Source organism: Carcharodon carcharias, chromosome 19, assembly GCF_017639515.1.
Source record: "Carcharodon carcharias isolate sCarCar2 chromosome 19, sCarCar2.pri, whole genome shotgun sequence".
Classification (NCBI taxonomy): domain Eukaryota; kingdom Metazoa; phylum Chordata; class Chondrichthyes; order Lamniformes; family Lamnidae; genus Carcharodon; species Carcharodon carcharias.
The window spans coordinates 92,080,096-92,094,381 of record NC_054485.1 but is presented as its reverse complement, the minus strand read 5'-3'; the positions used below and the strand labels follow the sequence as shown (position 1 = coordinate 92,094,381).

The following is a 14,286-nucleotide window of genomic DNA, read 5'->3' as shown; positions in this document are numbered from 1 at the left end:
CGGCCAATTAAGTACTTCACTGGAGTGTAGGCATTGTAACGTTGGGAAATGCGGCAGCCAATCTGTGCACAGCAAGCCCCCATAAGCAGCAATATGATAATGACCAAATAGTGATATTGATTGAAGGATAAATATTGGGCAGGGCACCCTGCATAACTCCTCTGCTGTTTTAGAAGTAGTGCCATGGGATCACTTAACATCCATCCTAGAAGATAGACAGGGCTTCGGTTTAACATCTCATCATCAACCTAGACCTTAGGCTCAAGTCTCTTTGGAGTGGGACGTGAGCCCATGACCCTCGGGCTCGGGTACAAGGATTACCCAATGAACTATAACAGAGGAATAAAGAAGGGTGTGCCAAATCTGGCTGATAAAAAGTGCACATGGTGGGCACATTGTTTGCGGGTCACAACATAAATTGTTGGGCTTGCTGATTTGTCAAAGTAATAGATTAGCAGATAGATGCAGAAGAGCTTGATTTCGAACAGGAGCATCACCCTAGGGCCGTATCAAAACTTCTCCCCACACCACCCACTCCCGCCTCATCCGCACCCCATCCCAGGCCTCGATCCAGCCCTTGAAGCACTGGCAGCTGTCCCAGGTGTACTGGTTATCTCTCTCTGGGGGAGACGGTGGCATAGTGGTGATGTCACTGGATTAGTAATCCAGAGGTCCAGGCAAATGTTCTGGAGACACAGGTCCAAATCCCACCACAGCAGTTGGTGGAATTTAAATTCAATTAACAAATCCGGAATATAAAGCTATTCTCAGTAATGCTGACCAAGCAACTCTGATTGTTGTAAAAACCCATCTGGTTCACTAATGTCCTTTAGGGAAGGAAATCTGCCATCCTTACCTGGTCTGGCCTAAATGTAACTCTAGAATTCACAGTAATGTGATTAACTTATAACTGCCTTCTGAAATGGCTGAGCAAGTGACTAGGTTCAAGGGCAATTAGGGCTGGGCAACAAACGCTGGTCTTGCCAGCGAAGTCCACATGCCATGAAAGAATAAATTTAAAAAAGACTAATGAACCTAGAATTTTAGGAACAAACACCCTCAGGGGGTGGATGGAGATTTCCCTTGTCAGTAGGTTGCTTATGTTTAAAAACTTTCATCCTGAGTGTTATGACGCAGCAGTTGGTAAAGGCTGAGGTATTTAAAATCCCAGAGGGAAACTTTAAACAACTGTCATAACCTATACTTTCAATTAGTATGTTTGAGACACAATTCTGAATTCAGAAATGAAACCACCAAGCTTCCAGAGGTTTTTTATATAAGTTAAACGTTTATTAATCTTACATGGTATTAAATACATACACATGTTTACAAATGTCTACCATAATAACTACTAAACAAATCTCCAAATTAATCACTCCCAAGTGATCTTCCCCAAAGCAACAATAACTCATAGACTTAAATAGACACCAGGCAAAGCACATTTTATCTTATGAATTCAAAATAAGGTTCCTTTCAGTTTGTTCCTTCGCAGACACAGTGGTAGGCTTACAGGCTTAGATCTTACATGCCTCTGCCTTACACAAAGCTCTTTTGTATATACCTAGCCTTCCCTTTGAATGTAAATGCTCATTGTATCACCAGGCCCTTTTAACTCCACCTCTTGTAACAATAAAACCCCTTTCATAGTACCAGTTTTATTCATAATATAAATATATTGCTTGGTGTCTCCTAGCTAGGTGCAATAATTCACCCCCAGTCTTTGAATGTTTATTCAACAAAATGCAAATACATTTTACCTTACCATACCCTTTACCTTACTGTTAACGTCGCAAAACTAATATACATCAAATCACCTAGCTGGCTTTCAACCAATTAAGACACACACACACCCACAGACCCTACAAGTCCAATTTAAAATAATTTCCAATAACTTTATACAGATTAATAGCTTCATGACACTGATTTCGAGAAAGAGCATACACAAGAGCAAGTTGGGTGGCACATAACAGGATGTCTGTGACTCCCAAGACCTGATTGAGGCTGCCTCCAGGGACCTAATTCCCCGAACATGGAAACACTACTGCGATTAAGCTCGACGTTGTTCTATTAATGCAAGCTCCCTCTTCTCTCCCCCGGTACCCCACCTCCCCAATTGCCTCTTCACCAATCAGGTCGTCGTGGCCACCAACATCGCGGAGACTTCCCTAACGATTGACGGGATCATCTACGTGATTGACCCCGGCTTCTGCAAGCAGAAGAGTTACAACGCACGTACAGGCATGGAGTCTCTCATCGTCACACCCTGCTCCAAGGTAAGTACTGAAGTGACACATTCACCTAGTGGAAGGTCCTGGGTTAGGGTCACTGGTGGGGGTGGGAAGTGTTGGGGGTTGGGAAGCGGGGGGGGAGCACAAGTGGCAGGGAGAAATGCAAAACTGAAAAACGTGGAAAGAAAAGGACTTGTCTACAGAGCCCCTTTTACAACTTCAGAATATCCCAAAGCGTGTTACAGCCAATGAACTAATTTTTGTTTTAGTCTTGGAAATGCAGCAACCTAATTTGAGCACAGCATGCTCCCACAAAAAGCAATGTAATAATGACCACATCATCAGTCTGCAACGTTGGTTGAGTGGTTGAGGAATAAATATTGGCTCAGGACACCAGAGATATTCACCAATGCGCCCACCCACCCCCCCCACACACACACACACACACAAAACCACTCCTGTTCAAAATAGTGTCACAAGATATTTTACATCCACCTGAGAGAGTAGACAGGGCCTCGGTTTAACATCGGACCTGCAAGTTGGCACCTCTGGCGACGCAGCACTCCCTCAGCACTGCACTTGAGGGTCAGCCTAGATTATTTCTCCCCTGCCACTCCTTACCCACCCTGACCAATATTTATCACTCAATCAACATCTTTAAAGAAGACCATCTGGTTATTAATATATTGCTGTTTGTGTGAGTTTGCTGTGCATAAATTGATTGCTGCTCTTCCTGCATTACAGCAGTGACTACATTTCAAAAAAAGTGCTTCATTGGCTGTAATGCGCTTTGGGATGACCCGAGATTGTGACAGACAGTATATAAAGATGTCTGTCTTTCTGTGCGCTCAAGGGCCCTGGAGAGGAGCTTGAACCTTCTAACTTAGGGGCAAGAGAGCTACCCAGTGACATCAGCATACATTAAATCTGTTAGAAGCAAGGCAAGTTGATGTTTAAGCAGTGGGTATAAAACGTGAGGGAAGTGGGCCTTGTGAGGTGTAGGAAGAACGACCATCGAACAGCGATTATTTTTGACCGCTCCATAGCCCCAGCCCTGATTTTCCCAGCCATCAGAGTTAACGTGTGGGGGAGTCACGTACAGCACCAGAAGCATTAGCCCCTGTGCGGAAGCTGGGCACAAGAGGCATTGACGCTCTAATCCTTGTATCTCCAGGCGTCGGCTAACCAGCGAGCTGGCAGGGCCGGCCGAGTGGCAGCAGGGAAGTGCTTCCGTCTCTACACAGCATGGGCCTTCAAGCATGAGATGGAGGAAACATCCATCCCGGAAATACAGCGAACAAACCTGGGCAACGTGGTGCTGCTGCTGAAGAGTTTAGGTAAGGAGAGGAAGGACTTGCTTTTATACAGCACCTTTCATAACCTCAAAGTGCTTAACAACCAATGAGGCCCTTTTCAAATATAGTCACTGCTTTTACTCTAGCAGCCTAATGTGTACAGCAAGATTCCACAATCAGCACTGTGTACCCTATTTTTGAATTACCCGAGAGCTTGGGGAATTTATAGCTCCCCTGTTGCTTTCTCCATGGCAACGCCTTGGTCAGTCAGTGTCGACTTGCCAATGAATCAGCACCCTTTTCTCTTGTAGTATAAATTGTTGGGATCGTCTGAAGTTTGGCATTTTTGCATTTGTCCTGATGGAGTGCAAGGCGAGAACCTTAGGCAACATGTCTCTCTTTTCAGCAATTTTTATATGCTATTGTTGGCTGATGGATAAATATTGCACCGTTGCACCAGTGTGAACTCCCCTCCTCCTCTTCAAAATAGTGCCACGGGGTCTTTTTACATCCGCTGAGAGAGAAAACATCTTAACGTCTCATCCGAAAGACAGCGCCTCCAAACAGTGTGGCACTCCCTCACTGCTCCCCTAGGAATGTCAGCCCAGATTTTGTGCTCCAGTGTCTGGAATGGGAATTGAACCCACAACATTCTGACTGGGAGGCCAGTGTGCTGCCCAGCGAGTCGCCTTAAAGGAAGGAAGAGGGTATTTGGGGAAGTGGGATGAGGATAGGGCCCCTTAACAACACCTTTGAGAGAGTGATGGGGGAAATGGTCACTTGTGCGGCTCAACCTGGTAATATTTTGGGGTTTCACGCTTGAGTTTTTTTGTTCAGTGCTTGATACAAATCCTTTCAGTGACCCGGCACTTGCTCTCAATGAATGTGTCTTGACTGGCCCAATATCCAGGTGAATGGAGTGAGTTCAGGAGTTGACCAGAAAGCACCTGTGTCTGTGTTTTGACTTTCCACTATCCGACCCCCTGCACGGTGAGTTTAATGATCGAGCAGCCGATGTGGATTTGGTCTTGCCCAGCAACCGATCTGCCTGTTGCTGCCTGGATTCCTGTTACAACGCAGCTATTGTTTGTTCAGCACCTTTTGCCTGCTGCCCATCTCACGGTGCTAGCAGCAGGGAGCCCATTTAACACCTGCCCTCTGCTTCTTCCAGGAATCAACGACTTGATCCACTTTGATTTCATGGACCCCCCTCCTCATGAGACCCTAGTGCTGGCCTTGGAGCAGCTGTACGCCCTGGGAGCTCTTAACCACCTCGGAGAGCTCACCAAGGTAAGGCACGAGGCTGGGGAGGGTGGGATAGCGGAGTTTAGTGGGAACTCTTCCTACCCTGAACCCCTTCTGAAACCTCCCTTCTCTCTACCCTCCCCTCCACAAAGCTGCAAATACCCCTTCCCATCCATCCATCACCTTCACCACATTGCAATCGAGACTCAATTGCACCATTTTCTACTTCTAACTTGTTCTTCCCAAGAGCTTTTAACCACCTCCAGTTGTGCTCTCCTCTTACAATTTGCAGGCTTAGAGAACTCAAGCTTGGTGTCAACTCACTGTAACTTCCAGATTTGCGTCAGCCCTGGTGCTGTTGTAAGGATTTAATTCATCTGCATCGTTGCATTATTTTATATATCTCAGGGAGAGGGGCTTAATTTTATCCCCCCCACCACCTGAGTTCCTCAATGCAGCGTTACAACAACATTCCTGCTCCCCTTATGGCATCTCTCCCGATTCCAGGCAGTGTTCTCTTGTGTCCTGTTTCCCTAACGTTCCTTGTCTCTGTGTCTTTCCAGCTTGGTCGCAGGATGGCAGAGCTCCCTGTGGACCCCATGCTGTCCAAAATGATCCTGGCCTCTGAGAAGTAAGTAGTGATTAATGCTTGTTGGCGCCATGGGTAAGGGAGAGAAATGGCCGTTCAACTCAGTGAGGGTTGTTCTAACTCAATTAGCTGAGCGACCCACTATTCCCAGCACCTCTCAGGTTTGACTCAGCCAGCCTGCTGGGAGATCAGTACCTCTTGATATCTGTAACTGTTGCTTTTGATTAATTAAAATCTGTTTGGTTCTTGTCATTAGCTAGTAGTAATCTAGCGTTTACTTCACCTGTATTGTTTAATTTTTTTAAATACCTCAATAACATCACCTCCACAGCTAGTGTATCTCAGTTATAAACACCTATTTGGTTTCTCTAACCATTACAGCTTATCCCACTTATGTAGAAACATAGAAAATAGGAACAGGAGTAGGTCATTCGGCCCTTCGAGCCTGCTCTGCCATTCGATATTATCATGGCTGATACCTTATCTCAAAGCTGTACTCACACTGTGGATCAGAGTCTCTGTTGTTTGGCGTCAGTCATGATTCAGTGACTAATACTCTGACTTCTGGAATCAATCCCACTCGAGAGACCTTGGGCACAAAATCTTGTCTGATATTCCAGTGCAGTACTGAGGGAGTGAATGTAAAAGATCCCACAGCCCTGTTCAAACAGCTGTGGAGCTCTCCCTGGCCAATATTTATCCCTCAACAAACACCTAAGACAGATTATCTGGTTGTAGCCCCACTGCTTTTTGTGGAATCTTGCAGCAGCTAATTTGTTCACACCATTTCATAGAAAAATAGAAGGTTTATGGCGCAGATGGAGGCCTTTTGACCCATCGTGCCTGTGCCAGCCGCAAAAGAGCTATCCAGAGCTATCCAGTCTCGTCCCACTTTCCAGCTTTTGGTCTGTAACCTTGTAGGCTTCAGCACTTCAAGTGCATATCCAAGTACTTTTTAACTGTGATGGCCTGTACCTCTACCGCCCTTTCAGGCAGTGAGTTCCAGATCCCCACCAACCTCTGCGTGAAAGAAAATTACTCCTCAATTTCCCTCTAACCCTTCCATCTATTTCTTTAAATCTATGCCCCCTGGTTAATGATGTCCCTCATAATTTTATACACCTCCTTTAAAACTCCCCTCAGCCTTCCAAAGAAAACAACCTCATTCTTTCTAATGTTTCCTCGTAGCTATGTTTGAATGCCTGGCTGTGGGAGTGTTGGAGGGGAAAGCCAAGTGAACAGGCTGCTGCCTCTGACTCCCATGCACTCATTGCTGCTCCACTGCCCCCATAGGTACCAATGCTCGGAGGAAATCCTAACCATCGCAGCCATGCTGTCGGTCAACAATGCTATTTTCTATCGACCCAAAGACAAGGTGGTGCATGCGGACAATGCTCGCATGAACTTCTTCCTACCTGGAGGGGACCACCTGGTGCTGCTGAATGTTTATACACAGGTGAGCAGGTCACCCAAGTGTGTGGGCTGTGTGAATCTCTGTATTCAGGGTCTGTGTAAATCTCTCTTTATTCAGGGAACTGTGTAATTCTCCCTGTATTTGGGGACTATGTAATTTCCCCTGTATTCAGGTAACTGTAAATCTTTCTGTATTCAGGGAACTATGTAAATCTTTCAGTATTCAGCGAACTATGTAAATCTTTCAGTATTCAGGGAACTATGTAAATCTTTCTGTATTCAGGGAACTATATAAATCTTTATGTATTCAGGGAACTATGTAAATCTTTATGTATTCAGGGAACTATATAAATCTTTCTTTATTCAGGGAACTATATAAATCTTTCTTTATTCAGGGAACTATGTAAATCTTTCTGTATTCAGGGGGCTGTGTAAATCCCTGCATTCAAGGGCTAGGTGAATCTCTGTATTCAGGGGGCTGTATAAATCTCTCTGTATTCAGGGTTCTGTGTAAATCTCCCTGTATTCAGGGGGCTGTGTAATTCTCCCTGTATTCGGGGACTGTAATTTGCCCTGTATTCGAGGCCTGTAATTTGCCCTGTATTTGGGGACTGTAATTTGCCCTGTATTCGGGGACTGTAATCTTCCCTGCATTCGGGGACTGTAATCTTCCCTGTATTCAGGGCCTGTGTAATTCGCCCTGTGTTCAGGGACTGTTTATTTCTCTCTGTATTTGGGGACTGTGTAAATGTCTTCGTATTCAGGGATTATGTAAACCTGTCTTTCTGTTCCCCGCCCCCCCCCCCCCCCCCCCCCCCACCAAACCCAACTGTACCCCCTCCCCTACAGTGGGTTGAAAGCGGCTATTCAACGCAGTGGTGTTATGAGAACTTCATTCAGTTTCGTTCCATGCGGAGAGCCAGGGATGTGCGTGAACAGCTTGAGGGGCTGATGGAAAGGATTGAGGTTGAGATGAAATCTTCCGCTGGCGATAACATCCTCATCCGCAAGGTGGGTGTGTGGATCTGAAGCAGTGGCTCACTGGATCTCAAGACCTCGCTGTAAGCAGCTCGGCGAGTGCAGGAGCTGCTCCCATTATCGGAGGGGTGGGGGGGGTTAGAGCCAGAACATCAGAATAGAAGAGGATCATTCAGTCCTTTGAGACATTCAGTTAGACCATGACTGATCTGTACCTTAACCCCATCTGGGCCTGTAACCCTTAATACCCATAACCATTAACAATCATTCAATCTCAGTTCTGAAATTTCCACTTGAGTTCCAGCCTACACAGTTATTTGGGGCCAGAGAGGTATAAATTTTCACAAGCCTTTTGTGTGAATAAGTACTTCCTCACATCGCCCCTGAAAGGCTATCCTTTGACTTTAAGGTCATTTCCCCCGGATTCTGGACCCTGGCACTAGAGGAAAATTTTTCCCATCTGTCTTATCGATTCCTTTAATAGTCCTAAACTTCTCGATTAGATCCTGAGGGCATTCCCCGTTATTGAGAGGAGGGTGAGAGGCTGGTTCTGTTACTGGTGGCAAGGGGAAGCTGGTCTCGGTATTGGGGGAGGGGGAGGGGGAGCTGGTCTCGGTATTGGGGGAGGGGGAGCTGGTCTCTGTATTGGGGGGAAGGGGAGCTGGTCTCGGTATTGAGTTGGGGGAGGGGGAGCTGGTCTCGGTATCGGGGGAGGGGGAGCTGGTCTCGGTATTGGGGGAGGGGGAGCTGGTCTCTGTATTGGGGGGAAGGGGAGCTGGTCTCGGTATTGAGTTGGGGGAGGGGGAGCTGGTCTCGGTATCGGGGGAGGGGGAGCTGGTCTCGGTATTGGGGGAGGGGGAGCTGGTCTCTGTATTGGGGGGAAGGGGAGCTGGTCTCGGTATTGAGTTGGGGGAGGGGGAGCTGGTCTCGGTATCGGGGGAGGGGGAGCTGGTATCGGTATTGAGGGGGGAGGGGGAGCTGGTCTCAGTATCGGGGAGGGGGAGCTGGTATTGGTATTGAGGGGGAGGGGGAGCTGGTCTCGGTATTGGGGGAGGGGGAGCTGGTCTCTATTGGGGGGAAGGGGAGCTGGTCTTGGTATTGAGTGGGGGGAGGGGGAGCTGGTCTCGGTATCGGGGGAGGGGGAGCTGGTCTCGGTATCGGGGGAGGGGGAGCTGGTATCGGTATTGAGGGGGGAGGGGGAGCTGGTCTCAGTATCGGGGAGGGGGAGCTGGTATTGGTATTGAGGGGGAGGGGGAGCTGGTCTCGGTATTGATGGGGAGGGGGAGCTGGTCTCGGTATCGGGGGGAGGGGGAGCTGGTCTCGGTATCGGGGGGAGGGGGAGCTGGTCTCGGTGTCGGGGGGAGGGGGAGCTGGTCTCGGTATTGGTGGTGGAGGGGAGCTGGTCTCGGTGTCGGGGGGAGGGGGAGCCGGTCTCAGTGTCGGTGGCGGGGGGAAGCCGGTCTCGGTATCGGTGGGAGGGGCAGCCGGTCTCGGTGACAGGGGGAGGGGGAGCTGGTCTCGGTATCGGGGGAGGGGGAGCTGGTCTCGGTATCGGGGGGAGGGGGAGCTGGTCTCGGTATCGGGGGAGCTGGTCTCGGTATCAGGGGAGGGGGAGCTGGTCTCGGTATCGGGGGAGGGGGAGCTGGTCTCGGTATCAGGGGAGGGGGAGCTGGTTTCGGTATCGGGGGTTGAGGGAGCTGGTTTCGGTATCGGGGGTTGAGGGAGCTGGTTTCGGTATCGGGGGTTGAGGGAGCTGGTTTCGGTATCGGGGGTTGAGGGAGCTGGTCTCGGTATCGGGGGGAGGGGGAGTTAGTCTCGATATTGGGGGGAGGAGGAACTGTTCTCGGTATCGGGAGGGGGGAGGGGGAGCTGGTATCGGGGGGATTGGGAGCTGGTCTCGGTATCGGGGGGGGAAGGGGGAGCTGGTATTGGGGGGAATTGGGAGCTGGTCTCGGTATCGGGGGGGGGCGGGAAGGAGAGGGGGAGCCGGTCTCGGTATCGCGGGGAGGGGGAGTTGGTCTCGGTATCGGGGGGGAGGGGGAGTTGGTCTCAGTATTGAGGAGAGAGGGAGGGGGAAGGGAAGCTGGTCTCTGTATCGGAGGGGGAGGGGTAGCTGGTCTCTGTACTGGGGGAGAGGAAGGGTGAGCTGGTCTCTGTATTAGGCGGATGGGGAGCTTTTCTCGGTATCGGGGGGAGCGGGTTCTGGTGTCCGTATTGAGGGGGAGGGGGAGCTGGTTTCGGTGTTGAGGGGTGGGGGAGCTGGTCTCGGTATCGGTGGGGGAGGGAGCTGGTCTCAGTATCGGTGGGGGAGGGAGCTGGTCTCAGTATCGGTGGGGGAGGGAGCTGGTCTCAGTGTCAGGGGAAGGGGAGCTGGTCTCGTTATCGGGAGGGAGCTGGTCTTGGTATTGAGGGGGAGGGGGAGCTGGTCTCGCTATCGGGGGCAGGAGGAGCTGGTCTCAGTATTGTGGGGAGGGGAGCTGGTCTTGATATTGTGGAGAGGGGAGCTGGTCTCCGTATCAGGGGAGAGGGAGCTGGTCTCCGTATCGGGGTCAGGGGAAGCTGGTATCGGTATCGGGGGCAGGGGGAGCTGGTCTCAGTATTGGGTGGGGGGAGCTGGTCTCAGTATTTAGGGGGAGGGGTAGCTGGTCTCTGTATTGGGGGGAGGGGGAGCTGGTCTCAGTATTGAGGGGGAGCTGGTCTCAGTGTTGAGGGGAGGGGGAGCTGGTCTCAGTGTTGAGGGGAGGGGGAGCTGGTCTCAGTGTTGAGGGGAGGGGGAGCTGGTATCGGTATCGGGGGGGATGGGGAGTTGGTCTCGTTATCGGGAGAGAGCTGGTCTTGGTATTGAGGGGGAGGAGGAGCTGGTCTCGCTATCGGGGGCAGGAGGAGCTGGTCTCGGTATTGTAGGGAGGGGAGCTGGTCTCCGTATCAGGGGAGGGGAGCTGGTCTCGGTATCGGGGGCAGGGGAAGCTGGTCTCGGTATTGCGGGGGAGGGGTAGCTGGTCTCAGTGTTGAGGGGAGGGGGAGCTGGTCTCAGTGTTGAGGGGAGGGGGAGCTGGTATCGGTATCGGAGGGATGGGGAGCTGGTCTCAGTATCGGTGGGGGAGGGAGCTGGTTTCCGTATTGAGGGGGAGGGGGAGCTGGTCTCAGTGTCAGGGGAGGGGGAGCTGGTCTCGTTATCGGGAGGGAGCTGGTCTTGGTATTGAGGGGGAGGGGGAGCTGGTCTCACTATCGGGGGCAGGAGGAGCTGGTCTCGGTATTGTGGGGAGAGGGAGCTGGTCTCCGTATCAGGGGAGAGGGAGCTGGTCTCCGTATCAGGGGAGAGGGAGCTGGTCTCCATATCAGGGGAGAGGGAGCTGGTCTCCATATCAGGGGAGAGGGAGCTGGTCTCCGTATCAGGGGAGAGGGAGCTGGTCTCCGTATCGGGGACAGGGGAAGCTGGTCTCGGTATCGGGGGGGAGGGGAAGCTGGTCTCGGTATCGGGGGGGAAGGGGAGCTGGTCTCGGTATTGAGAGGGAGGGGGAGCTGGTCTCAGTATTGAGGGGGAGGGGGAGCTGGTCTCAGTATTGAGGGGGAGGGGGAGCTGGTCTCAGTATTGGGGGGGAGGGGGAGCTGGTCTCAGTATTGAGGGGGAGGGGGAGCTGGTCTCAGTATTGAGGGGGAGGGGGAGCTGGTCTCAGTATTGAGGGGGAGGGGGAGCTGGTCTCAGTATTGAGGGCGAGGGGAGCTGGTCTCGGTATTGAGGGGGAGGGGGAGCTGGTCTCAGTATTGGGTAGGGGGAGCTGGTCTCAGTATTGAGGGGGAGGAGGAGCTGGTCTCGGCATCGGATGGGGGGTGAAGGAGCTGGTCTCAGCATTTAGGGGGAGAGGTAGCTGGTTTCTGTATTGGGGGGAGGGGGAGCTGGTCTCAGTATTGAGGGGGAGCTGGTCTCACTGTTGAGGGGAGGGGGAGCTGGTCTCAGTGTTGAGGGGAGGGGGAGCTGGTATCGGTATCGGGGGGGATGGGGAGCTGGTCTCATTATCGGGAGGGAGCTGGTCTTGGTATTGAGGGGGAGGAGGAGCTGGTCTCGCTATCGGGGGCAGGAGGAGCTGGTCTCGGTATTGTAGGGAGGGGAGCTGGTCTCCGTATCAGGGGAGGGGGAGCTGGTCTCGGTATCAGGGGCAGGGGGATCTGGTCTCGGTATTGAGGGGGAGGGGTAGCAGGTATCGGTATCGGTGGGGGGGGCGGCGAAGGAGCTGGTCTCAGCGTTGAGGATGAGGGGAGCTGGTCTCGGTATTGAGGGGGAGGGGGAGCTGGTCTCGGTATTGAGGGGGAGGGGGAGCTGGTCTCGGTATTGAGGGGGAGGGGGAGCTGGTCTCAGTATTGAGGGGGAGGGGGAGCTGGTCTCAGTATTGAGGGGGAGGGGTAGCTGGTCTCGGTATTGAGGGGGAGGGGGAGTTGGTCTCGGTATTGAGGGGGAGGGGGAGCTGGTCTCAGTATTGAGGGGGAAGGGGGAGCTGGTATCGGGGGGATTGGGAGCTGGTCTCGGTATCGGGGGGGAGGGGGGGCGGGGAGGAGAGGGGGAGCCGGTCTCGGTATTGGTGGGGAGGGGGTTTTGGTCTCGGTATCGGGGGGGAGGGGGAGTTGGTCTCGTTATCGGGGGGTAGGGGGAGTTGGTTTCGGTATTGAGAGAGGGAGGGGTAAGGGGAGCTGGTCTCTGTATCGGGAGGAGGGGGAGCTGGTCTCGGTATTGGAGGGGGAGGGGTAGCTGGTCTCGGTATTGGGGGAGGGGAAGGGTGAGCTGGTCTCTGTATTAGGGGGATGGGGAGCTTTTCTCGGTATCGGGGGGAGCGGGTTCTGGTCTCCGTATTGAGGGGGGAGGGGGAGCTGGTCTCCGTATTGAGGGGGGAGGGGGCGCTGGTCTCAGTGTTGAGGGGAGGGGGAGCTGGTATCGGTATCGGTGGGGGAGGGAGCTGGTCTCTGTATTGAGGGGGAGGGGGAGCTGGTCTCAGTGTCGGGGGAGGGGGAGCTGGTCTCGTTATCGGGAGGGAGCTGGTCTTGGTATTGAGGGGGAGGGGGAGCTGGTCTCGCTATCGGGGGCAGGAGGAGCTGGTCTCGGTATTGTGGGGAGGGGAGCTGGTCTTCGTATCAGGGGAGGGGGAGCTGGTCTCGTTATCAGGGGCAGGGGAAGCTGGTCTCGGTATCGGGGGCAGGGGAAGCTGGTCTCGGTATCGGGGGCAGAGGAAGCTGGTCTCGGTATCGGGGGCAGGGGAAGCTGGTCTCGGTATCAGGGGCAGGGGGAGCTGGTCTCAGTATTGAGGGGGAGGGGGTGCTGGTCTCAGTATTGAGGGGGAGGAGGAGCTGGTCTCAGTATTGAGGGGGAGGGGGAGCTGGTTTCAGTATTGAGGGGGAGGGGGAGCTGGTTTCAGTATTGAGGGGGAGGGGGAGCTGGTCTCAGTATTGGGTGGGGGGAGCTGGTCTCAGTATTGAGGGGGAGGGGGAGCTGGTCTCGGCATCGGATGGGGGGTGAAGGAGCTGGTCTCAGTGTTGAGGGGAGGGGGAGCTGGTCTCAGTGTTGAGGGGAGGGGGAGCTGGTATCGGTATTGAGGGGGAGGGGGAGCTGGTCTCGGTATTGAGGGGGCAGGGGAGCTGGTCCCGGTATTGAGGGGGCAGGGGAGCTGGTCCCGGTATTGAGGGGGAGGGGGAGCTGGTCTCAGTGTTGAGGGGAGGGGGAGCTGGTCTCAGTGTTGAGGGGAGGGGGAGCTGGTTTCAGTGTTGAGGGGTGGGGGAGCTGGTATCGGTATCAGGGGGGATGGGGAGCTGGTCTCAGTATCGGTGGGGGAGGGAGCTGGTCTCTGTATTGAGGGGGAGGGGGAGCTGGTCTCAGTGTCAGGGGAGGGGGAGCTGGTCTCGTTATCGGGAGGGAGCTGGTCTTGGTATTGAGGGGGAGGAGGAGCTGGTCTCGCTATCGGGGGCAGGAGGAGCTGGTCTCGGTATTGTGGGGAGGGGAGCTGGTCTCCGTTTCAGGGGAGGGGAGCTGGTCTCGGTATCGGGGGCAGGTGGAACTGGTCTCGGTATTGGGGGGCTGGTCTCAGTATGGGGGGAAGGGTGCTGCTGCCTGTATTGAGGGGTGGAGGGGGAGCTTGTCTAGGTATTGCGGGGGGTAGTGGGAGTTGGTCCCGGTACTGGGGGAAAGGGGGTAGGTGTTCCTGTTATTGAAGATGGGGAGTCAGGATGGAGGTGGTCCTGTTATTGAGGGTGTGGGGAGACAGGAGGAGATGGTCCTGTTATTGAGGGTGTGGGGAGTCGGGTGGAGGTGGTTCTGTTATTGAGGGTGTGGGGAGACAGGAGGAGGTGGTCCTGTTATTGAGGGTGTGGGGAGTCGGGTGGAGGTGGTCCTGTTATTGAAGGTGTGGGGAGTTGGGAGGAGGTGGTCCTGTTACTGAGGGTGTCGGGTGGAGGTGGTCCTGTTATTGAGGGTGTGGGGAGTTGGGTGGAGGTGGTTCTGTTATTGAGGGTGTGGGGAGACAGGAGGAGGTGGTCCTGTTATTGAGGGTGTGGG

General features: G+C 53.2%; 1 protein-coding gene across 1 annotated transcript in view; it reads left to right on the top strand.

Moving 5' to 3' along the window:
* dhx16 (DEAH (Asp-Glu-Ala-His) box polypeptide 16) overlaps positions 1 to 14,286 on the top strand; it is a 41,407-nt gene that overhangs the window by 21,087 nt on the left and 6,034 nt on the right. The window contains exons 14-19 of the mRNA XM_041212581.1: positions 2,133 to 2,273; positions 3,403 to 3,565; positions 4,695 to 4,813; positions 5,332 to 5,399; positions 6,651 to 6,813; positions 7,620 to 7,781. Coding sequence (XP_041068515.1) covers positions 2,133 to 2,273; positions 3,403 to 3,565; positions 4,695 to 4,813; positions 5,332 to 5,399; positions 6,651 to 6,813; positions 7,620 to 7,781 — 816 coding nt within the window. The remainder of the gene's footprint in view (positions 1 to 2,132; positions 2,274 to 3,402; positions 3,566 to 4,694; positions 4,814 to 5,331; positions 5,400 to 6,650; positions 6,814 to 7,619; positions 7,782 to 14,286) is intronic.